At 37.4% G+C, this 23,719-nt stretch overlaps 3 protein-coding genes across 3 annotated transcripts; 1 reads left to right on the top strand and 2 right to left on the bottom strand.

The window, feature by feature from the left end:
- Window positions 1-1,947, bottom strand: LOC108058379 (uncharacterized). The gene is made up of 3 exons (XM_017143072.3): window positions 1,725-1,947; window positions 1,384-1,656; window positions 1-900 (listed from the first exon to the last, which is right to left on the bottom strand). The coding sequence occupies exons 1-3, from the start codon at window positions 1,794-1,796 to the stop codon at window positions 805-807; spliced, it is 441 nt and encodes a 146-aa protein (XP_016998561.1). The 5' UTR covers window positions 1,797-1,947; the 3' UTR covers window positions 1-804.
- Window positions 1,948-18,117: 16,170 nt separating this feature from the next.
- Window positions 18,118-18,669, bottom strand: LOC108058394 (uncharacterized). The gene has a single exon (XM_017143087.2). The coding sequence runs from the start codon at window positions 18,667-18,669 to the stop codon at window positions 18,118-18,120; it is 552 nt and encodes a 183-aa protein (XP_016998576.2).
- An 887-nt stretch (window positions 18,670-19,556) lies between these two features.
- On the top strand, window positions 19,557-20,358 carry LOC108058377 (uncharacterized). The gene is made up of 3 exons (XM_017143070.2): window positions 19,557-19,587; window positions 19,648-20,103; window positions 20,174-20,358. The coding sequence occupies exons 1-3, from the start codon at window positions 19,557-19,559 to the stop codon at window positions 20,356-20,358; spliced, it is 672 nt and encodes a 223-aa protein (XP_016998559.2).
- The last annotated feature ends 3,361 nt before the right edge of the window (window positions 20,359-23,719 follow it).

Here is a 23,719-nt window from a genome sequence, read left to right as displayed (position 1 = left end):
TACAAGGGCTTCGCTTTATTTTCAGTTCAGTTTCAATGCGGCGGATAAGGTAAACAAAGGTGCAAGTTTGCGATATCTTTGCTCTATAAATGGGGTTCTATAAAATAGTTTTTCGCTTTCAAAAGGGCAATAGAAACAATCAAATTCATTACAATAATATTTATATTGATATATTTTAAATGTAGCATTACAAAAAAATATCTTTATAATTATAACAATTCAGTGGTTGTAAAAATATTTCACAAAAGGCATCGTGCTTCGCATCAATTTACCAACTAACTATCTAAAAAGTATATTTACTTGTGACACACAAATACGAATATTACTTAACTAAGGTACAACAAAATCTGTACAAATCTATTTATATACATATGTATGTATTCACGCTTTGTTAACCAGTTATCAGGTGGAGAGGGATCAAAAAAAAAAGCAGAGCCAGAAGACACAATACGAATTATCTCTTTGGAATTGTTTCTCTTTTTTCAGTGTTTTCTCTCTTGGTTGCACTCACTGCTTTATAATATCTATATAATATAATCCGCATATCGACTGGGCTTATCTTCTTCACTTCTTGACCTACATATCTAGCGACTATTAGATAAAACATCCAATAACTGTACCAGCGATAAAAGCTTTCCACATTCTCCTACCAGACTACAAAATGCTTAATGCAAGCGATACTCGCTCTCACGCACACAGATTCTTGCTCTCACACAGATACTACTACGTACTCACACCACTGTGGAGCAAGCTTAAGGTAGCAAAAGCCACCGAAAAGCGGGGATTGTGCACCGGAATCCAAGTCTATATGGTTTGGGTGGCCACCTCCCTCTGGCGACTGCGCCTATAGTTTCCGTAGGCCTCCAGAGCGTTGATGCAAAATGCTGTCAGCCCGAAAAACTGAAAGAGAAAGAGAGAGGGGTATTAGACGGGTCTGGAGAAAATTAATATTGCACTTGTCGAAAATAGGAATGCAATATCTTATTGAGTGGTTTAGGCATTTGTTGTTTCTAACTAAAGGTTAATTTTTAAGAGGCGTAATTCAAATAAATTTTGTTTGGATGCAATGTTTAGACATTTTTTGTGTCTAAATTATGTTTATCCATAATTCAAACTAATTTCATTTGGATGCAATTTCTTATTAAGTGGTTTAGGCATTTGTTGTTTTTAACTGAAAGTTAAAAATATGTTTACCATAAAACAAATAAATTTGATTTGTATGCGATATCTTATTTTTGTGACTAACTGAAGGTTAAAGTATGGGTTACAGTACAAAATGCAGGTGGGGTACTACTACACACGCCATAGTTACCCCACTTTCTCACCAGAAACACCTGATATGCCGGAGTTCCTGCCTCCAGAGACCACAGAACAACTACTTACCGCTGCCGCCGTGTAGGCCCCGATGTCGAGGGACAGAACGAGTCCGGAGGCCGTGAAGTAGGCCAGTGCCAGGGAGGAGTGCACTGCCAACGACCAGAGTGTGGGATCGCACCGGCAGAAGGGGCGCTGCCACATTCGTAGGTATCTGGCCAAGAGCAGGGTCAAGGTAGCCACAAGGCCAATGGATACCACCGCCAGGTAGAAGCTGCCGCGAAAATTGCTCACGCGCACCGGTCCGCAGATGATGCACAGAATTCCAACGAAGCTGCACAGCTGTTTGCGAGGGAAATCGAGTTAATTGATTGGGGGAAAATCGAGTGGCGAGTAATATGACTAATTACCAAACAGGCCATCTTGCACAGGCCCGCCATGCTGAGGAGGTACTTGCGATCGTAGTCCTGAGTGCCCGACATCGTGGCAGAAACTAAGAGTCCGGCAGGCAGGTCAGGAAAATCCAAATCCAAATAATCTCCAGCTGATGCCTTAGTATCGAGTGAAAATACAGCGCCGCTGACTAATTCATATTGCGCTCGCCAGCACGCACAGAACGCCACTGAAATACAACAAAAAGTAGTGCTCGCAACGTAAACACTCAGAATTCTCCCATCGTCACATTCTCTCCACACATTCGGGCAAATAAAACAACAATTGCAAGAGAGAGGCAGCAAAAGAGCGAGCAACACATGGCACAGTGGGACAGAACGGGGCAGAAATGTATTTTATTTATATTTAATTATAAGAATGTTTTTTGTTAAATAATAATAAACAAAATGGTTTATCTTTACATGAGAATATAGTATTTAGTTTGTAAAAATGTAATACAAATAAAAAGTGGCGGTCAGTTAGCGGTTAACTCAAAATTGTAAAAATACAGAAATGTATTTTATTTATATATTATTATAAAAAAGCTGATGTTAAATAATAATTACAAAATTGTCTGTCTTAACATGTACGAATATTTGTAAAAATGTAAGACAAAAAAAAAGTGGCGGTTAGTTAACGGTTAAATACAAATTGTAGTAATATCCTATGGTAATATGTTGCTCAAATTAAGTCAAATTGAGTGGGGATTTTGTGTATGCGTGAGCTGAATTTCTTCGTTACATTATACTAATGGAGTGTGACTCACTGACCTCCAGGGACATACTTAATATATACCTATTCATCAAGCAAGGTGACGTTTGATGGGGTTAAGAAAAGCTTTCATACATTTATGACGTATTAAGCTTTTTCTAAGCAGAAAATCGAACAGTTTTTTTTTGTATTTATTTGAATGAAGATCAATTAATTCTCTTCCACCGTGCCTTCGGTTTTCCATCTCTACTATCTCTTCTCTCACCATTTAAAATTCTGTTTCCCTTCGAAACAGAAGCGATAAATCTGCTGGACGGCAAAAGCTCTGTTCACTCTTTTCCACTTCGTTATCAGTTAAGCCGAATTGTTTGATTTTATTGTTATAGGAGCAACAAGCCAAATTGATTAAGTAACTAAGCACATAAATCGTAACCCAACACCAAAATGCAAATGCAAATCGCTCAAAATCAAGTGCAATTCTAGCGTGATTCACAACGAATCACACAAATCGCACATCACACCAAAACAGAATACCAAAACACACAAACAACGTAGAGAATGTAGGGTGGTGAATTAGAAATACACTACCTTAAAAATGTGTGTATTCAATTTTAGAATTAAATTATTAAATATTAATTATTTTTAGGAAATGCACAATATTTCCTATGTTTATATATTATACTTTAATTAATAATTCAGGAGACTATTTTATCCCAAAGTCTTTTCTTCAAAAATTAAAAAGTTCTGAAATAATGCTTGATAATTCTGAAGCCCTTTTATTTTCTCTATTATATTTTTGAGCTTAAACTGTAAAAAATTCGTAAATACTTTTATAGAGTAAGAGACGAAGCATTCCGGCACGACGTCAAATTGAGTTATATTAATTGACTAATATTCAGAAGAGAGATGGTTCATTTACTGAATGGGTGCATGGGAGGCAAGGTCGCTTGCACAATCGCCTCGTCTGTTTTCTGATATGTATATCTGTACATTCTGAGATTCTAATGCAGAATGGAAAATTCTGAGCGAGATTTCCACTCGACGGAAATCGGCAACAACAACCACCGGAAATGGCCAGTATTAGTGTGTACACAGAGAAAATTCTGACGTTCTCATCTGAGTTGAAAATGTTCTTAAAAATAGAAAGGCCTTTTTCAAGTTTAAAATGTTCTAAATGTGCTTGAATTAAGTTGAATTGGTTCTTAAAATCTAGTTGAGCTTAAAATGTTCTTGAAATAAGAACGAATCGTTATTATTTTAGCACATGGTTCTTAAATCAAATCGATTTGGTTCTCAAAAACCACAATATCTGAAAATGTTCTTAGTTTGAGAACGAAAAAGACTAAAGAAAGAACAAAAATTAAGTTGCATTTCAACTTAAAATGATTCAAAACTCTATTCTCTAATTTTTTTGGATTTCCTAGAACGCGTTAGGATGTTTTCGTTTGACACCTAGAACGCATTAGACCATTTTACTTTGCTCCAATAGGACTTTACCATTAGATTTGCCCTTTTCGTCTTATATATAATTCTCAACTGGTTCTAGCCCTTCATGAACCGAGCCCAATTCAGATTCTGAGACTTTAAGACTTTTTTTCTGGCTTAAGTCTTTAATGAACTTCCACACTAGCTGGAAGTCAAGTGCAACGCGCACCTTTATAAGGTGTTATGGACAACTACCTTTTTAATATTACTTATAAATTACTCTTATCCTTAGCTAAAATCAAACTCAAAATGCTATAGAATTGAGAGCAAAAAGTGCTGAAAATAGAACAAATGAACTTATATTTGTATCCATTTGATTTAAAAATGTTCTTGAATTAAGAACAAAATCAACTTGAAAATAGAACGAAGTGAACTTAATGTCGGATTTTTAGCTAACACCATTTCGTTCTGATATTGAGAACATTCAACTCGAAATGAGAACATTTGTGCTTACCCGGTTTTTAAGAACGAATGTTCTTGATTTGAGTGCAATGTTCTTGTTTTTTTTTCTCTGTGTAAACACAAAAGCGTACAAAATATATATGCGTGAGCAATTTAACCGATAAACTTTTGGTGGGTAACAAATGGTCATGGGATTTACGAGTACAGGGCATAAATGTTAAATATCATCAAGCACGAAAAGAGAAGTCGCTATGAACAATTCTTTAAATCGTTATGTTTATTGATAATAAAATTGTTCTTAAAAATATCGAAAATATCAAAATTTAAAACTAATATACTTTTACAAGCTCTAACTTTAAGCCTCATTTATTGTATCCCTCATATGTTTAAATTAAGTTTATAGCTTTGGCGCCTGCTTGTTGACTTTCTGGCACAAATGGCTATTTAAAGAACTTTTCCAAAGTTCCCTGTAAGCAACCAAAAACTGATACGAAAATCACAAATCGCGATATTCAATTGCCTTCTGCTTTAAATGAACTGTTCGGTGAAACTTCCCGCCTACGAATCATCTACATTGCCGGGTGTTTGGGTGTTGTTTTCACTCGTTTTCCCCCATGTCATTGATGAGAGCGGGAGGGATGGGGATCGGGATCGGAAAATGTGGGTGCATCTAATTAGAAGAGCAGTCGCTGTAATTGGCAGCTGCTGCTTCAGCGAGTTTTTGTTTGCATTGGCGGCAGGATAATGCGGCATGTGAGCTTTTCAGTTTTCAAAGAAATAATAGAAATATGTCTCAGTAGCAGAAAATAAACAAAAACAATTAATTAAAAAATAAACCAGCTATTACAAAATATATAATTTTATAAAATAAGTCCCAAAAAGGGTGTTTGGATAACCGGAACTCCTTGGCACCCCTGTGGAGATAAAGATGGCGATTCATTTTGAGCTCTTAAACGATGACAAACTTGGCTATAACTTGGGCAATTATACGGAAGTTGGAGTGGAGTAACCGTTTGCTAGCACGAAGATAATTAATCTCAGGCCCTTCGGAGGAAGCTCAGAGATTCAGAAACTCAGACGACGGGAGCCATTTCTCATCCTCATCGACAAAGAAGTGTGCCAGCTGGGAATCTGTCAGATACACGGCTCGATTTGAATGCAAATTTCGTGCAGTGGCTGTCAGACTCTGCAGCTGACGTGAGACGAGACCAAGAACCCCGAAATAAACCCCCCCAAGGAACACCTCCCCAAAAATACCAACCAACGACCTCAGAGAAATCTGCCAGAATCTGGCATATTCCCTTTCTATATTCTCTGCTGCTGCTTTTTTCTGCAGCCGACGGCTAAAGCAACCAACCACCCCAGATCTTCCGCTTTTTCTAGTTTTCTCTAACACAGAATAGAACATTTATGCGCCTTATAAATGATTATCGTGTGCACTCAAGTGCCAACGCCATCAATCAAAAAGGGGCCAAGTGCAACAGGATGCTGTCCTCCATCCTCGGCATCCTTTAAATATATCTTAGGTTGTATCTATCTATCTATTTGTCCCTTTGTGTCGCAGGTCCTTGTTTGCCTTCGATTCAGAGGCACTAAGCTCATTGTTAACTCCTTTCTGGTGTGTACACCTTGTTATATCCCAACATATGTTTGCAATAAATACGGAATAGATCACATGAGGAAAGTAGAAATTACACTTATTTCAAAGAGCATTTAAGATTCGCGGGGAGTTTTCCATTAAATTTGGTACATTTCTGCGGGTAATTTATGCTAATGAATTGCTCCCACTTTTTTTTTGCCAATCAATTCGTCAATCAATCAACGAGAATACATTTTCCCATTGCTCATTATCGACCCGCTTATATGTATGTATATATGGAAAAAATGTTGCGTTTCAAATCAATTTAATTGGCATTTTATTGGCCCTCCCTGAACTGAACGTTCCTTACTTTTCATAAGCTCTTCAAACTGCTCCTTGCCATTTTGTATGCCCTTGTAGAGGGCTATTATGGTTTCAGAAAAAAACTTTGAAAAAGATATAGAATATTAAAATTAAAAACAAATTTAAAATATAATATTTATAAGTTCCAAATTAAATTTATAAAATATCTGACTACTATAACTGACAAAGAAACGATGGTGAAACTTGTGATTTTTATCGTATTCTCTTTTACTTTGTGATGCAAGTAAATCTAAATAAAATATTATTTTAATACTCTGTTAATTTTCCATTTTATAGGAACATTCTGTAAGGGTATTTAAACGTCGGCTTGCCAGTGCTTCCTTTCTTCTTACACTTCATTTTGGGTCTCAGTTATCAGTTCCCCCCTCGAATTTTTCGCTTCCCTTGCATTTTAAAGCAATTTTCTCTGCGTGATTTTTTGATCAATTTATTTAGCTAGATGGTCCGAGGACTTCGATTTGCCACGATTTACGACTCCCCGTACTTGCCACTTATGTAAACGCTTCGCTGGCTCTGAAAAGTTGTCTGCCATTTCGGTAAACTCAGCTGCAGGTGCAGAAGGTGCAGTTGCAGTTGCAGGTGCAGGTACCCCAATTGTATTTTCCCTGAGTGTATGCTTTTTCAATTCGAATTGAAAGCGTGCAAGAAGGGAGGAGGAAAAGCCGCAGTCAATGTGGCAGGGAAATTGGATTGGCACGTAGACCAATGACCACGTAGTCGAAAAAGCCAAAGAAATTTACGTTTGCATATGGTATTGGTAATAACTCAAGTACACTACACGTATAGTAAATACAACATTTAGTTGATATGGAAACCAACCAAGCCGTTTGGTTAACAAAAGCCACTTTCCATGCGGTTCGCTGGGCCCTAATTGTGATTTGGGCTCTTGGTTCTAGGAAATAAGCAAGAGAAATGCAGAGGTCTATTATTCATTTGGACAGCCTCAACTCTTGACTTGTGATGTGTACTATTTTCTGCATCAACTTAATTAATTTGATGTATAAATATAGTTGTTTAGTTCGAATAATGAAGAATGAACTAATTGAGGTGCCTAAAAGTGTGCTGTAAAATAATTAATTTTTGTGTGGATGAGAAAATCAACTGCACGAAAAGAAGGAAAATTGTTAAAATTGTGTTGCGAAACACCCATTTTTATATTTAAAATCAATAAATATATTTAGAGAGGTAAAAAGTAATAAAATATTCCCATTGAATCTATTTTCTTTTACTCTCCTTCTCAGCTTCTTCAAACTCAATGCAATTACCAAACTTATAAAATTAAAAGAGGGAAAAGTGACTTTGGCAAAATTTGTGTTCTAGCAAAACTAATACGGTCATACAGACATACGGACATGCGGACACACGGACACACTGAACACACGAACATACGGAAATTCAGACATACGGACATACGGACATGTGCACACACTTCGGCAAGGCAAATCTCTATTATTTGCATACCCAGACGGAAGTGAACACCTTCTACAAAAAAAACGATTGAATATTAATTTTAATAGGAATACTTTCAAGGAAACTTTGACTGAAGGGAAAGGATTATACACTACCAAAGTAAAGGGGAGACCATTCATTGGAGAACACCTTGTTCACAGGGAACAAGAAACAGGGAAAACGGAAATCTAAGCTGATGATTGGCCCCACCCACATGCGAAGATGCATGTACGCTGCATATAATAATCAAATTATCTGTTACGTCCTTTCACCAGAGACTCGGAGTAACGAGGTGCTGTTATCAAATCACAAATGACATTTACAGTTTTCAATTTGCCACAGCTTACAGACAGATAGTGCTGAAAATTTTTCCAATAAATTTTGGTAAAAAATCACATAAAAAATGTGAGTCTCTTAAAAAAACTAATCCCTTGAGTACTTATTGCCGTAATTACCGTAAAGTATATGCACTTTTTGGGATCTCGATGAAGACACTTGTGCATTTTTATTTTGTTTATTTTATTTGGGTTTTTATGGCCCTTTCATTCGTGTGTCTGTGCTACTTTGATTGCAGCAAATCTGAATCGTTAAATCAAAACAACGATTCCCGCACGCGTTCGCATATTACCACGATAAATGGCCATGTCGAGGGCCAAGGACCAAGGACACGGACTGTGGATTGGGATTGGGATTGGGGATTGGGCCGGAGGATATTCGGGCGGGACAATCCCGTTCCGCTTCTGTCTGCATTTGATTGGCATTTCGGCATAATTGTATGTTAATAGCCGGAGCGAAGAGATGACCAAGTGGCTCAACAGCTGGCGATTGCAGGCTGGGAAACAGCCAAAGCTAATGCCAAAGTTATTTCCAAGACTCCCTGCACTGGGAGAAAAATCCAAAAAAAATCAAAAGTTATATCAAAAGAAAGATTTTCGGGAGACTTTTCAGAGTGAAAATTTGTGTATCTTTGTTTGAAATATATTTTTTGCTTTGTTGCATACTTTTCGAATACCACATTTCTTTCACTTTTCAAAAGTTATACAAAAAACATATTTTTATATAATTTTTTAAGTGAAATTTCGTATACTTTTCTTTGTACGATTTATTGGTTTTGTTGCATATTTTTAAAATACCGCAATATCGACTTGACTAATCCAATAGACTTTCTACAATTATTCTGCCAGTGCACCCAACGCAAACACACAACCACACACACAATAAACCAGGGCCACATATACAACTTAGTGCTGTTGTCATACGCGCTTATGAGCTTGACCTTGACATTGGCAGTGAAAACGCTGATAAACTAAGCCCTAATCCACTGGCATTATATACATTCGGCACTTTGCCACCAGACAACTGAAACCAGAGTTAAAGCCAAAAAAAAAGAAAAACCAGCTGTGCTTTCATAAAAGTCCTGCCAAGAACAAGGGGGCGATGGGCGGACATACAGACTGAACCAAAACAAAGGCCAAATAAAAAAAGGAGCCGCCGCCGAGATGAGAAAGCAGGAAAAACACCGACAGCCAGCGAAATAAAATCAATTTTCATTGTAATTGGCAACTTAAAGGATTAAGCCATGGGATATATCTATTACTGAACCGGTCGATTCAACGGGCAGACTGTCTTGAAATGGAATTTCAGGATTATGGAAGGTTAACTGCACTTAGTTTCATTTAAATCAGGGTGCTCAAAACTGCCACACAAAGAAAAATCGACGTGTGCCCAATGCAAGATAATCGTGTGACCGCAGGCTAATCTAAATATTTTTGTAATTCCTATTCTAATTAAATTATTTTTAAAGCTGTTTTAAGCTAACTTTAATTTAGCTTAACGAAAGACTGCAAATTGTGAATGCACTTTACCTGCACTTAATTTCAGTTTGGGCCACGAGCCATCGACTTGGCTCAGACAGTTTGGCTCCCCCACTAATTTATGGCCGTGCGTCTTTAGTCCACCATTCTGCTCAAAGCTCCTTTAACGCATTATCCGCGCTTATTGTCGTATATCAAATGTAATGGCTGGCCAACCGCTTCCTGAGCGGCTTTAATGGCGTTCGCATGTCTTGAATGACTGTTTTAAAGGGTCAGAGTCCGTCTATTTGGGATGCTGCTATCTGCTAAATCTACGCTTCACAAAGATTCCCCATTGTGTTGACAAAAGCAGACGACGACGACAGCTCCCATATGCTGAGCTGAGTTCAATTGAGGAGTTCGGGGAGATTTTAAATGGAGAGATGTCAGTGAATTTCCAACGTAAAATAAATTTATTCGTTAATCGGGAATAATACAGTTAATTCCATATTTAAATATTTTATTTAATCTTTAAATTTACTAGGTTTTTTATCAGTGAGTTTAGAACCAGAATATACTAATTCTATTGTTTTCTGATTTATATCTACTAAATATAAGAAATGGAAACTCAAATATTTTCCAATCTTAAATAATTACTAGAAATTTACCAGTTTCTCAAAAATGTTGATAAAAGCCATTGAAAGTAGGCGTGGAAATACCTTTATTTTCTCCTGAAGTTCATTGGCCTACCTTACAATTTGTTTAAGTTATTTTGGCTCAGCCTTTCAACTGTCACTAGCTTCGATTTGGTGCTTTTTGGTTGAGGGGGAAATACAAAATGAAGCTGTCGCGTGTCGCGCTTGCTGATGATGAAATGTCCCGCCAAACGAGGGCGATGCTAAAAACGAACGAACGACGCTGATTTAAAAATATTTTCGCCCGAAATTCGAACAATTTTCTTGTAAGATTGAAAATGCCTTTTCCACCTCCCCGTTTTCCAACTTTATCCCGAAAGCGTCCTTGGCAACAACACGCTCACACATCAAATTATGCTAATCAGGTGACGACTGCGAATAAGGCGCGTAATCGATTACTTTTCAGTCGGAGCTGGGAGCTGCGATGAAAATGAATTCAATTCACACACACAACACACCCAATAAATAAATAAAAAAGGATACAGATACACAAAAAAAAGAGGGATTTGCAAGAATACACGAAGTGGCGTCGCGTCTAAAACAATTTGCTGCAGCGCATAAAAGTATGCCATGAAAAAATAAGCAGTTGAAATAAAGAGCAATGTTTCGATTCGATTCCCTATGTCACGGAAAAGCGCTCAAAAAATCCATCTACCTTGGGAATTGGAGGGATTTTGAGGAACCTTCAAAGCTAAATTGGCTGGAAAATCGCTTACAAGTTATTTAATAGTCAAGAATGAGCTCAAAAATAAGAAAACAAATAATTCAAGAATGTTTGCTCTTAATAAAAGAACATTTGTTCATAATTTTTCTTTATAAATTGTAAGATTCTTATAAACAAATGTATGGGATTTTATAAATATGTTTTCCATTATCAATGATAAAATAAATATGCACCTAAGAAAACACTTTAAAACGCGTTGCCAAGTCAAGAATAATGTACAATTCATGTGCTTTAAGAATTATATGCATTTCAGTTGGTATATGATGATGCCATCTCCTTTAATAAATCAAAAGACAAAATCCAGACCAACAGGATGTTGGCTGGCCACAAAGCTAAATGGAAAACTAAACCTGGCTTCTTTAGAGCATTGCCAAGTCATGTGCACAGTTTCCATGTCGAGCAAGTCCTCGGCAATCGTGTTTTTACTTTTATATCCCAATGTTACACACAACACACGCAAACACACATACGCGCATCTGGAGCAGGAAAACAACTCGCACATTGATGATGTGCAAATGCCATGTACACAAATTCACATAAACAAAGCGTGTAATAAAAGTAAAATTTGTCAAGAGAATTGACTGCATTTTTATGTCGAGACACATTATGGAGCCAGAGGCTTACAATGTATGAGAATGGGGATATTAGGGGGGCTCATGCTACCCATAAGAAATGTTTTTAGTTTCTAGTAATGTTTTACTAAATTTAACAATAATTATTTAAAAAAAAAAAATAGTCTAGAAATAGGAAAAACTTTCGTAAACTAGGGACGTTTTTTCATAGAAACCTTTTATTTTATGTCAAGAACGTTTTTTCTTATTTCAAGAAGGTTTCCTCTTATTTCAAGAAGATTGGCTTTCATTTCGAGAACTTTTCTTCTTATTTCAAGTACACATTTTAAGAACAAAACGTTTTAAAATGAACAATATGATTCTTAAATGTGGATTGTTTATTTCTCTCACTGTAAATTTAATTAAATATTTTAAATATATCCAGAAAATTACCACCTGCTTAATCTTATTAACATTTTTGTTCTAATTTTTTTAAGCTCACCCCCTCAAAACTCAGCCTAAAATACCGCTTCGCGTGGATAACATCAATTTATGCAAGGCCAGCCGCAGATAAAGCTGGGAAATGTCATTGCAATGCATCACAGAAGACAGTGGTTGGCGGCTCAGTGGGAGGTGGAGGTGGAGTCGATGGTGAATGGTGGATGGTTCGGTGGGTTAGAGGTTCATCATGTGGTCGAAAGGTGGGCGGAACACCCACATATGTCTGCCAGTGCAGGCAGGGCAGCCCATCTAAATTGACAGTGTCATCAGTTTTGAAGTGGAGCCATCGCTATCGCTCCGGGAAAGGAACGGGTGCTTCTAATGTGAGTGTGGAAGTGGAATTGGGTGGGGAAGTGGGTGGTCATGTTTCAAAATTGCCAGCAATTTGTATACGCAGTTTTGGGCCAACGGATCCGGGGGACAACTTGAGCTGAATGAAGATGAGCAGCCGCTTTCTGGGAGGTGGGACATATGTCAACCGATCCAAATGGCCGGCACTCACATAACAGAAAAGGAAAGGAAGCCCCATGCTGGTACATCAATTTTAAGCAAAGAGATAACAAAAATCAACCCCCATAGAAACGGCTATATTATCAGGCAGCTGTATTATCTATAAGATGATTATCATATTTCAGTGGATATGCGATAATGCTTAGCCAACGAAACCAGCTCTAATCTAAAAATTTGGAATTTATATCGATAAATTTTGATAGAATAGAAATTGAAAACTAAGGTTTACTTTTTTATTTATTTATAAATCGCCAATGAATAAATACTTTTCAGGCTACAATTATTAACTTAAATTTATTTCTAAAAATTATATTTTATCATAAACTCATAAAGAACTCTCTCAATTTCTTTTTAGAAAAGCTTTGAATTTCCTGCATATAAAAGTACTTGAATTGTTCAATGTGGCACCACTTAAAGAGGAGGTCTTCTCTTAATTAGACTGAATGGAAACAACTGAATTCAGCCCACTTGAAAAGCTTAAAAAAATTTGCCTGCGGCGGGGACAAATCTCCCCAAGTTTTGTCCATTTTCCAGCTCCATTCTCCGTGGATTTTCCAGGTAATTACCTAATCTAAATGAAAGCCGCCGTGAGGCCACCTTCCCTTTTGGACTACAAATTGCATTCATTTGGCCAGAATCTCTCAGTTTTTAGGGGAAAAATCGTGAAAATGGAGGATGGGAAAATCCAAATCCCTAAGTTGGGGACCTGAGAAGTTTGTTGACATACTTTAGTCTCGGCAATGAATGGCAATAATCGTAAGTTAAACTCGGCCCACTCATCCCAGTGGTTTCACTGTGAATTTTCGTAGGAAAAGCACTTAGAACGTTGAGTAATGATGCGACCGCAAAAATCACGCACGCCTATTGCCAAAACAAAAGTTTTTGTGTGTCGGTGAGGATTAAGGGTACGGATCCGGGGATCCGGGGGTCCTGATCCCCTTATATGTATGTATATATATATATGAATTCCTGATTCCGGACCCTCATGACACGTCAGCGGCAGCTCGTGCACCATTTGCAGGCATTTATATGTGTCAGCGTGTCATGGCCGTCATCAATCACATTTTGAGTTATTTGTCAGTCGAAGAAATACACTGGAAAAGATGTAATTAAACTTCCTTAATTTAAATATATTTTTAATTTTAAATCTTGATTTCATATATATAATATTAGATATAAATAATAAATACTATTTTTTTTATATTTTTTTAAAGATTTTTTTTAAATAGTTTTGCATAATATATAATTAGAAGTAAGTATTTCCTTATTTAAGAAATTTGACTTTCTTGAAATATTATTTTCACTCTTCTTCCGTTATTTTCAGTGGACGGGTGAGTGCTCGAATGTGTGTCTCGGGTGATTTTGGGCCTAAGAAGCTCCTGACATTTATGACTTGCCACTAAGAACCAGCGGCCCTCCATCTGTTATTCTGGCCTCCGGTCCTCCATTTGGACAAATTCGTGCTGCAGTTCCTTTTTCGGGACACTTTTGAATGCAGCGAGAGGTACGTACGATAATCATTTATCTTGCTTACGAAAACCGAACAAAAAAAAACTTAGGGAAAGCTGGAATAAATTGGGGACAGGGCGACTGCCTTCCTGGTTCGATTTAAAAAGAATCAAAATAATCAGAAGTGCTTTTGTTGGCAGCCGCTTTTTCTGAACACAATCTATTTTTAGACGAAAGAGTAAATTAAAAAATTATGCATAAATATTTTATTCTGGTTCTGGTTCGGTTTTTGTTTTTCTCTTTCTGAGGCAACTTCTGGTTTTCGGTATTGTTCAACGAACGGGGACAACCGCGAAAACAAACACGAGCACAACTAAGTAAATAAACAAAGAATTTTGTAAAAAAGTTTTAAATATATGCAGATGCACGCACGCCCTTGCTAAAAAAAAGGGTGTTTGGGGGCACTCTTTGCATATGAAAATGAGTTTTGTTTATTTTTATAATATAATTTCTACTGCTGGATGATGAATTTCTCCATCATTTTTTATGCTAACCGCATGGAGGCCGATAATAAATCGAATTAAAAGAAAAACATTGAGCCACTATCAAAACATATTACGAAGTCACATTTGACATTTTGATAGGCAGCGGTCACAATATAACATATTCACAGAAAAATAGGGTAACTGTATGATTTAGAAGTACCGACGACTTGATACCCTGTGATAAAGTCTATTATTATTATATAAAGAAAAGAAAGTCTTGTAATTATTACATCATTTTCTTTCCGGTCGAGACTGCAAAAAAAGTTATTGATAAATACCTATATATTTTTTATTCGATTTTTTTTTCTTTCATCATATTATATTTAAAATATTTATATAATTTTTTTAAATGAAGCCTTGACTTGTTTTTCGTCCAACGAATATTAGTTGAAAGCCAATACAAACATTTGATTACATATTAATTTAAGCATAAACACTTTTTATAATCTGCTTTGTAAATATTATTTTAGTAAGGAACTCAATTATTATCACGAGCTGGTATATATTTTTCCATGCTTGACTTACGGCGAGGGTTTTGTAGCTTTTTTGGGCACATAATTAGCCGAACTCATTTGCAAGTAATTAAGTTTGGGCGACAATTTGTCAACAAGTTTCCCAGTCGGGTCACATATAACTTTTCACTTTTCACAGCCAACAACTCATTAGAAAACCGTGGAAATGGAAATGGGGAAATTTGCCCGATGTTTTTTTCTTATCGTTTTTACTCGACCTTCACTTTCAGCCTCGTGCGCTCATCTAATTTCATTTCCGTGGCGCAATCAGCGGACGTAGTTATCCAGCATCCTGCAGTTTGTTTGTAGTGCGTCCTGCGCTAGGAAATTAAATTGCGAGCACTATCCGGGATCGGAGACGCCGGGGTTATTATTATTGTCAGTTCAGTTCTTTTGCCCCTCAATTTCCGTTAGGCGCAGCAATTTATAATTATGTGAATATGTGTCCATGTAGTATGCATGGGCAGAGAATCAAGCGATACACTGAGGGAAAAGTATGTAGTTTAAAAATAAAAAATGCAAGTTAATTAAAAATAAAAACGTAACTTATAGTACAAAATATATTAATTTAAATATTTTTAAATTAAATTAATCATTTTTGTATTAAAAGTTATGTTATGATATTTAATTTAAATATCTAATACAAAAACTTAAATTCAATATTCAGATTTTAGTGTTAATCATTCCTTTCTTTTTTTCAGTGTAACTCATTATTCTCTTGATATTATGGCATTACTTTGTTATTTATTGCTTTTTTTAATCCTTTCAATTGTGAAAAATACTCTTAAACCTTTTTTCTCCTACTGTAACACGTCCAAACATGCCGACGGTAGTTTTGTCCCTATTCTGCGCCTGTATCCTTCCTGTGTCCCTTTTTCCAGTGTCCCGATGTCCCGCGGCCATCATTTGGCGTATGTGAACAAATGTGACCCCGGGCCATCGACGACAAGGGAACGGGGTTATCCTGTTAACAGGAGTTCATGGCTTAGTCGCTGGAAAGCAAGCGAAGAGCCTTTTAATTGAGTTGCGGTGCCGCAGAGCGCGAATCGATATTTGCACTTAGTGCTGGAGGAATTTCGCGTTTTTGATAATGCAATTATGCATGCAGAATCTCATTTAAAAAATAGAGAAAATATTTTCTTTGGAGGGTAACCAAAGTTAAATCATACTGCGAAATCTTCTGTAAATTAATTATAATTGCATTTAATTCTTAGACTTTACAAAGAAGAATCGTCGTGTGCCCAATGCAAAATAGGCGTGTGACCGCAGCCATGCTTTGTGAATTTACAAAAGCAAATGTGAGTATAAACTGTATCGATTACAGTGTGATCTACTCTATTATCTTTTTCACCGGAAAGAAATTCTGTGCTTAAATGCACCTATCGATAGTGTTTGCAAGCGCGAAACTTGATTCCGCTATCAGAGCCACTTGACTTATATTTCTCTTCTCTGTAAGCGGCAAGAAAATACGCTCTAAAATCGTCAGCAGCCCCCCCCTAGTTTCCCCGTGTTTCCCCTACCGATGCACAGCCTTCGTTAACCCTTTTTGCCCTCGTTTTCCACGCGACATTTTCCCCGGCTTACGTTAAGTGAAGCACGAGAAGTTCTGCTTTGTGCAGGCGGCGGCCACTCGAAAGGGGCGGGAAATCCGGAAAATGGTGACGGGGAAGGGAGGTCCCGCCTCTTAGCCCAGCTTAAGTACACGCGCGACGCCCACTTGGAACTTTGGCATGCACCACCTACAAACTGTTATTCTTGTCCTTTGCAAAATGCACTGAAAGTTCAGGTTAACGAAATAGTCTACACCCTTAAAAAATATTACAAGGTTTTAAAATATATAATAATGAAATTTCTCGATTTCAAGAAAGTTCCTTTGAAAAAAATCCTGTAGCCCACATCTTTACAAATTTCGTAAAAGTGTAAATCCATTCTTGTTGTGTTTATTAATACCTATCGAAATGTAGAAGAAAATTTTAAAATCGGACCATTCATTAAAAAGTTATGAAGAAATAATGGTGAATTAATGCAAGCAGTGCAAGCAGTCCCTTAAGTTTAGAAATTTAATTTATATTGAAACTCTTACGAATAAATTTGTTTTGTATTTATACACCACATTTTACGTTGAAAGGTATTTAAACTTTGGCATATAGTTGTATTGCTGCTGTCACCTGATTTTGCTGTGGGCCGTAAAAAGGACACAAGGAATCAAGTTATGGTAAAGGCCATCCACCTGCCAGCTGGTCAGGCTCCCACTTCCAGTATTCTGTTAGCATGCTGGCTCTTTCGACCCTGAGCTTTGAAAACTATACCCGCGTCCCTTTCTGCCCGAATGCAAATTTATTCATATACACGCTAAGTGCGAATAATAAAATTTAAAAACATTAGCACAACTAACTGAACGCCTAACTAAATTAAGGGGCTGGAAAATGTGTACTCAGTCCAGTTACGGGAAGTCAACGGGCGTAAAATTAAATAATGGTCACACACGCACACACGAGAAAATATCTACTTTCATTTCAATATTTAAATTGCAATTGTACTTGTAATAAATATTTTTGTGAACACCCAACAGAGTTCATTTAAACACAACTAATTATTTATTTAATTTATTTTTCCGCTGCAAATTACAAAAAGAAAAAAAAGGCCCAAGTGTTGCATTTCGAAAACAAATAAATTGGCCTTTGTAAATTCCACAGGCTGGAATACACAAATATATACTTTGAATTCCATTTAGTTCAAATATAAAATATTTTAAAATTGTGATGAAGAAAATCGACTGCTTGCACTGCTTGCATTCATTCACCATTATTTGCTCATAACTTTTTAATGAATGGTCCGATTCTAAAATTGCTTTCTCCATTTCGATGATTATTAATAAACACAACCAAATGGCATTTAGACTTTTACGAAATCTATTAAGATTAAGATTTCACACAAATGAAAAAAGCGATCATATTTAAGTTTTACTGAAATATTTATATTTTTGTGTCGTTCTAAGATAGGCAAGAAAAAAAAGTGTGTAAAAAATAAAGTAAGTTTAAGCACGGGGGTCAATGCCGGGATGCCAATCGCGGGGTCTTCTTAGTCCTTGATGATGATGGGCCTCGTGCGGCAGCGGCGGATGCCACCTCCGACGACATTGCCCTTACAGCTCCACTGGCTGGCCCTCACCCACTGATTGGTTTGGCGGACGCAGTTCCTCCTCTGGGCCTCGCAGCGGGTCTGCACGATGCAGGCGCCCTGCTGGTCCCTCCAGCAACTGGCCTGCTTGTCGTCATGACAGATCCTCCTCTGGCACTCCCTCACGCGCTTTCCATCGCTCTGGGGACGAGGACGCAGCCGGGTGGCACATTGTCCAACGCCACTCGAACCGGGAATGTTCCTGCAGCGGGTGATGCAGGTCTCACGAATGGGTTCCAATCCATTGTCACGACGGCGACAGTTCTTCTCCCTCAGACGACAGGCTGGCAGGCGGGTGCAGACATTCGTTTGCTTGTTCCGGATGCACACGCTCTTTCCGGAGGAGAGTCCTGTGCAGCGGCCAAGGCAAGGACGTCGCAGGTCACCGTCCGCCTGGATGGAGGCGATCGCCAGGACGACGAGGAGAAGGAGGCAAAGGCTAATCTTGGTCATGATTTTAGCTGGAGAACTCTGAAGGATCTTCTTAGGAGGATCTTTAGATCTTTGTTGCTATCAACTGTGGCTAGCTGATTGATTGATACTTTTTCGATAAGCAACCGGAGTATATATAGGAGTAATATGGAACATGTGCAATTTTCGGGGGGTTCATGTTTGCTACGCTGAAAACACCATATGTTCTCTTGTTTGCCCAAGGTTTTGTTTAAAAATGTGAAAGGGGAGCAGTGCTTTACATACGTTTTATTGCTTAATTTTCAATAACAATATCAATTAAGTAATCGAAAGTCTACATAGTCCCAATATCTTTATACTATAAACTTATTTTGTAAGTTTTAGTTTAGTAAACATCTCAAGTATCAAAATAATAATCCAAAGTCGAATTTTTAACTATTTTCCAAGTCTAGAATAGAAATTGGACTATAACCATACATTTTTCAATTAGAAATAAAGTATAAATTTTATTTATTATTATTATTATTAAAAAGGAATTAATTAATTTATTATAATTAATGCATTATTATTATAATTATTCAACTATGTATTTTGGGCTTTCATTAAATGTTTACGTATTTCTTACTTATTTATTTAAGTATCAAATTTAACTAATTCACAACTCCAGTGAAATGTTTTTCCAATAGTCTGCCTTAGCAGCTGCACTTATCTTGGTTAAATGGCTCTTAATAATAATATTAATAAATAAATTTTAAAACAAAAGCTGAAGCCACGCGTGTACGCGAAGAATCGTCTTCGGTTTTGCTTCCCAGTTGTATTGTTTCGTATTATTGTTTTAATGGTATAAAAGTGCAGACAGTTGGTTGAAATGTCATCAGAAGTTTCTCCAACTCCACCAGCTGAAGAACTAGAATAATTCAACAGGCAAAATGAGCAGCTATCAACTGACTTTGATTTTCGGTAAGTCTTACTACTTACTTTTTAAATATTTTTTAATTATTTAAATATTTTTCCTATCAGGCACCGTCTTTCTGTTTGCGTTGGCAAGTGGCACCACCCAACCGCCGAGCACCAGGCGACCGCCGAGCACCACCACCACCGGTCGTACGACGCCCAGGAGATGTCCGCTCTTCCCAGAGGTCTGCTCGAGGAACAGTCCCAAGGTCTGCGGAAGGACTCCGCGGGGAGAGTGCCAGCGATTCGAGAACATCTGTCATCTGATGCTGGCCAATGTGCTCCGCTCGCCGGAGGGAGTGAGGCACACCCGCGACCTTGACTGTCGCAATGTGAAGGGTGAGGGCCCAGCCAACCGAAGACCCTGCTACAATCCCTGCCCCCCACGACCCGTCGTCTGCCCGAGGACGCCGAATCCCAGTCAGCATATCTGCGTGAGGAGCCGCAACAACCGGCAGTGCAAGGTGCTGGCCAACAATTGCCAGTTGCGCAACCAGAACTGCCACAGTCAGCCCAAGAACAGTGAGTAGTTGCAAGGAGGAGATACTGTTTGAAGTGTTTAAATCTAAAAATAAAAAAAAACCCTTTTCAGACTGGCTCCGCACCGATAAGAGGCGCTGCGGCCAGCTGCAATTAGGCGACAAGCCGCAGAATTGCATCAGGGTGCCAGTTAGACCAAGACCCAGGACCACACGCCGTCCCACACGCACCACGCGCACTCCACGAACCACCACACCGCGCTCAACATCCACCTCCACCACGGCCAGGTCGGTCTGAGGTGTCTCGGTGTCTCCACCTGTGAATGTGTAGCCAAATAGCCACATCCAAATTTTTTTTTCTAAATAAATAAAACATTAACTGCAAGTCATATCTACCAAGAGCTTTCCTTTTGCACGGGCTTGGGCTGGGCTTGTAATAATTATTAAATGTTTAAATATAGGCCAAGTAAATATTAATGACCGTTGTCATTGCTAAAAAAATGTTCTTGTTCTTGGAAACAAGGATTGTAAAAAAAGAAAAGAAGAAACAAAATAACAACATTCTGTTTTTTTTTGCCATTTTTAAACGGCATTACTATTATTTTGACCGCAGCTGTATGTCTCTTACCATTTTTTGTTTGCTTAAACTTCTTTTTAATTGCAGTTTAAATATTGCAAAGAAAAAATATTTTTTTTTAAACTTTGGGCTGATTTTTTCAGAAACCTAAATAAATAAAGAAAAGATCGATTTCATCTATCTATTTATACCTATTTATTAAATAAATAAATAAAAAATATAAAGGTTCGATTTTGTAACACAGTGTTATTTATTCAAAGTCCTTTGGTTGGGAAAATCCCGCTAATGACCACTCTTATTTCTCAGTTTCCTTCCCAATCTTTTGTCATCGCCCAGACAACGTAGACACTGGAAGGAGGAGAAGTTGACCAAGAAAGTCCAAGTCCAAGTAATAACAACTCAAAGTACAATTGCTGAGAGTTTCATGTTATTTCGTATGAAATTCCTTGTTTGTTGCCTAGCTTTTTGTTCAGAGTACTAATTAATTGATAGAGGCCTGGACAAATTGACTAAAATTGCATATTCAAGTTGCTGCTGCTGGCTACGTTTCAGTTTCACTTTCTATTTCGAACAAAAAGTTTGTTGAATTACACACACATTAAGCATACGCAGTGGTGGCCCGAGTTAAGCAAAACAACAACTACTTAAACTTGTCGCGAACTTCTCTCGCCCAACTTTTCCTTGTCTTTAATTAAAATGCCTCAAAGTCCCTAATCAAACAGAATTCAAATCAAACGAATCTAGTTTGCAGTGGTTATGTTTTTTTTCTTCTTTGTTTTTGTTCCGGCTTCGATTACAATAGATCCCTGTTTCTGATTAATGAAAAGTCATTGTGGTTTGCAGTGACGAGAAATGCTGGGGATATTGCTGCACTTGAAATAATAATTAAGTTTTAGGAGTTAGAATGTTATATTATAGGTATACAAAATATAAAAAAGATTTTTTTTAAATTATTAAAATAGTATAAATACTGCAAAATATAAAAAAAAACAGAGTTATCTAAATATCTTGAAGAAGGAGGCCATTTTTCATTTTAATATCGAAAATATTCAAAATAGTTAACATTTTGTGTGGTTTTGTTATTTTCTTTTCACTGCACACCGTTTAGTTTATAAACCACTTGAATTTAATTTATTTTCCTGCCAATTGTTTTTACCAAAGTCGTCGTGTTTTTTCCATCACATTTGTTTCATATCCCTTACTCTACGCCCACATTCTGGTTTCGTTTCTTGTTTTCCTTTGCCATTTCCCATTTGATTTCATTTTGTGGCGTCGAACTTTATGACAATCATCTACATCTGTTGAACATTGGCCGACGGCAAAACCGTTTGTCATTTCGATTCAACTTAATAAATGCGAATGAATGCCGAATGTTAAGTCAACGTCCCTCCTCGTCTCAGCCACGCCCACATACTTGTAGCTAATTTGGACACAGGCGAGGTTATTAGAGCTAATTGCGTTGATTCATAAATTAGAAACACCTTTGATTGCGGGTTCGTGACTATATCCACTATGTCCACTACTATATCCACCCCATATACACTCATATATAGTGGGAAGCTAATGACTGACCGCATGGTCGGATGTCAAAAATATTTGGAGGCATTCACCCTCGAATTTATGCACTGAAATAAATATTTTAAAATATATAATATAAATAATAAAGTTAGAAAGCATGCCTGCGGTCACACGCCTATCTTGCATTGGGCACACGTCAATTCTTCCTTGAGTTGCTGTCCGCACTATAGTTCTAAAACTTAATTAATACTAAATGTTTTCTTCTGGTGCACTCGTGAATAGAGTTCTTTATTTATGAACCCCTGAAAGTGCGGTGCATAATTTGCCACTTGACCTGCCATACGTGAACTTCTCAGAGGAGCACTATATACCATACTTTTGGGTGGAATGTGCAGAGTCATTGGTTGACACCCCGAACCGAATAGTCGATAGTCATGGCCGGACTATTTAAGGATGATAAATGACCCGCAGCTATCGGACAATGATTGCGATTACACCTGCCCTCATAAAAAGACCAGTTTGCATTTGCAAGAAGGAACATTTAATTTTGTATTAAACAGAAATGTTTGACCATTTATATTAATTAATCAGCTGCCACAACTCATTTTGTGGTATACTAAGAAATTTTTAAAATAACAAAATAAATAAACCATGAAACCGATGGTTTATATTGTCCGCAATCAAACTTAATTCCCGAAATGTCCATAAACCGCTGAAAAATGACAACTGCAGCCATAAATTGAAGAACTTAGTTCCAATTAATTCGCGTGGCTTGTGGGGTTATTCAAATTGCTGAATAAGGCGGTGAGTTCCGGAAAATTAAAGCATTGAAGTGTAAATCGAGCGACAGACCTTGGAAAATGCGATTTGCTCCGAATTTGCGGTCAATTATTATTTCCTGAATATCTAAACGCAATTAGTAGCATTTTCCGGAAGTGTCAGAAACTACACAAACGAAGAAAACAAAATTGTTCGGAATACTTTTTGAAAGCCTTTTTAAAAATGTCGTCAGGTCTAACGGGAAAAGAACTGCATAAATTTCTAAGAGCTAACATCGAACCCACCCATTTCGGTGATATTTATAAAAGGTTTAGAACTCTCGGTCAAAGCGGAGACGAAAGAAGGAAAATCCGTTTAAAATTGTGGATCCTTTTAAAAGCTGGTCTGCGTTTGGGACACCTCCAACATTTCAATGGACACTTTTTCACCGCTAACCATGTAGACGATGTTGCGAATCTTCTGGACGATTTGGATAGTCCCAGTCTGCAGACTGTAAGATTTTACAACGATTTAAATGCAGACAGCCAGTGGAAAATAAAAGTTCGGGTCGAATCGGAGACGGAAAACTAGGAGTCCCAGGCTGGTTTAAATATAACAGCGATTAAGGATTTGGTTCCCACATCTGAGAAGAGATTCGAGAATTTTGTAAATTTCAAATTGATTGTACCTAACCTTGGAACCTTGAGATGAAGTTATGTAAGCAATAAATCGACTGCTTGCACTGCTTGCAATAATGGAATGCATTTGTTTATAACTTTTTTTAAGAATGGCCCAATTTTAAAAT

The sequence above is a fragment of the Drosophila takahashii genome, chromosome X, assembly GCF_030179915.1.
Source record: "Drosophila takahashii strain IR98-3 E-12201 chromosome X, DtakHiC1v2, whole genome shotgun sequence".
Lineage (NCBI taxonomy): Eukaryota > Metazoa > Arthropoda > Insecta > Diptera > Drosophilidae > Drosophila > Drosophila takahashii.
Note: the sequence above shows the minus strand (reverse complement) of the source record. Positions and strands in the feature narration are given on the sequence as shown.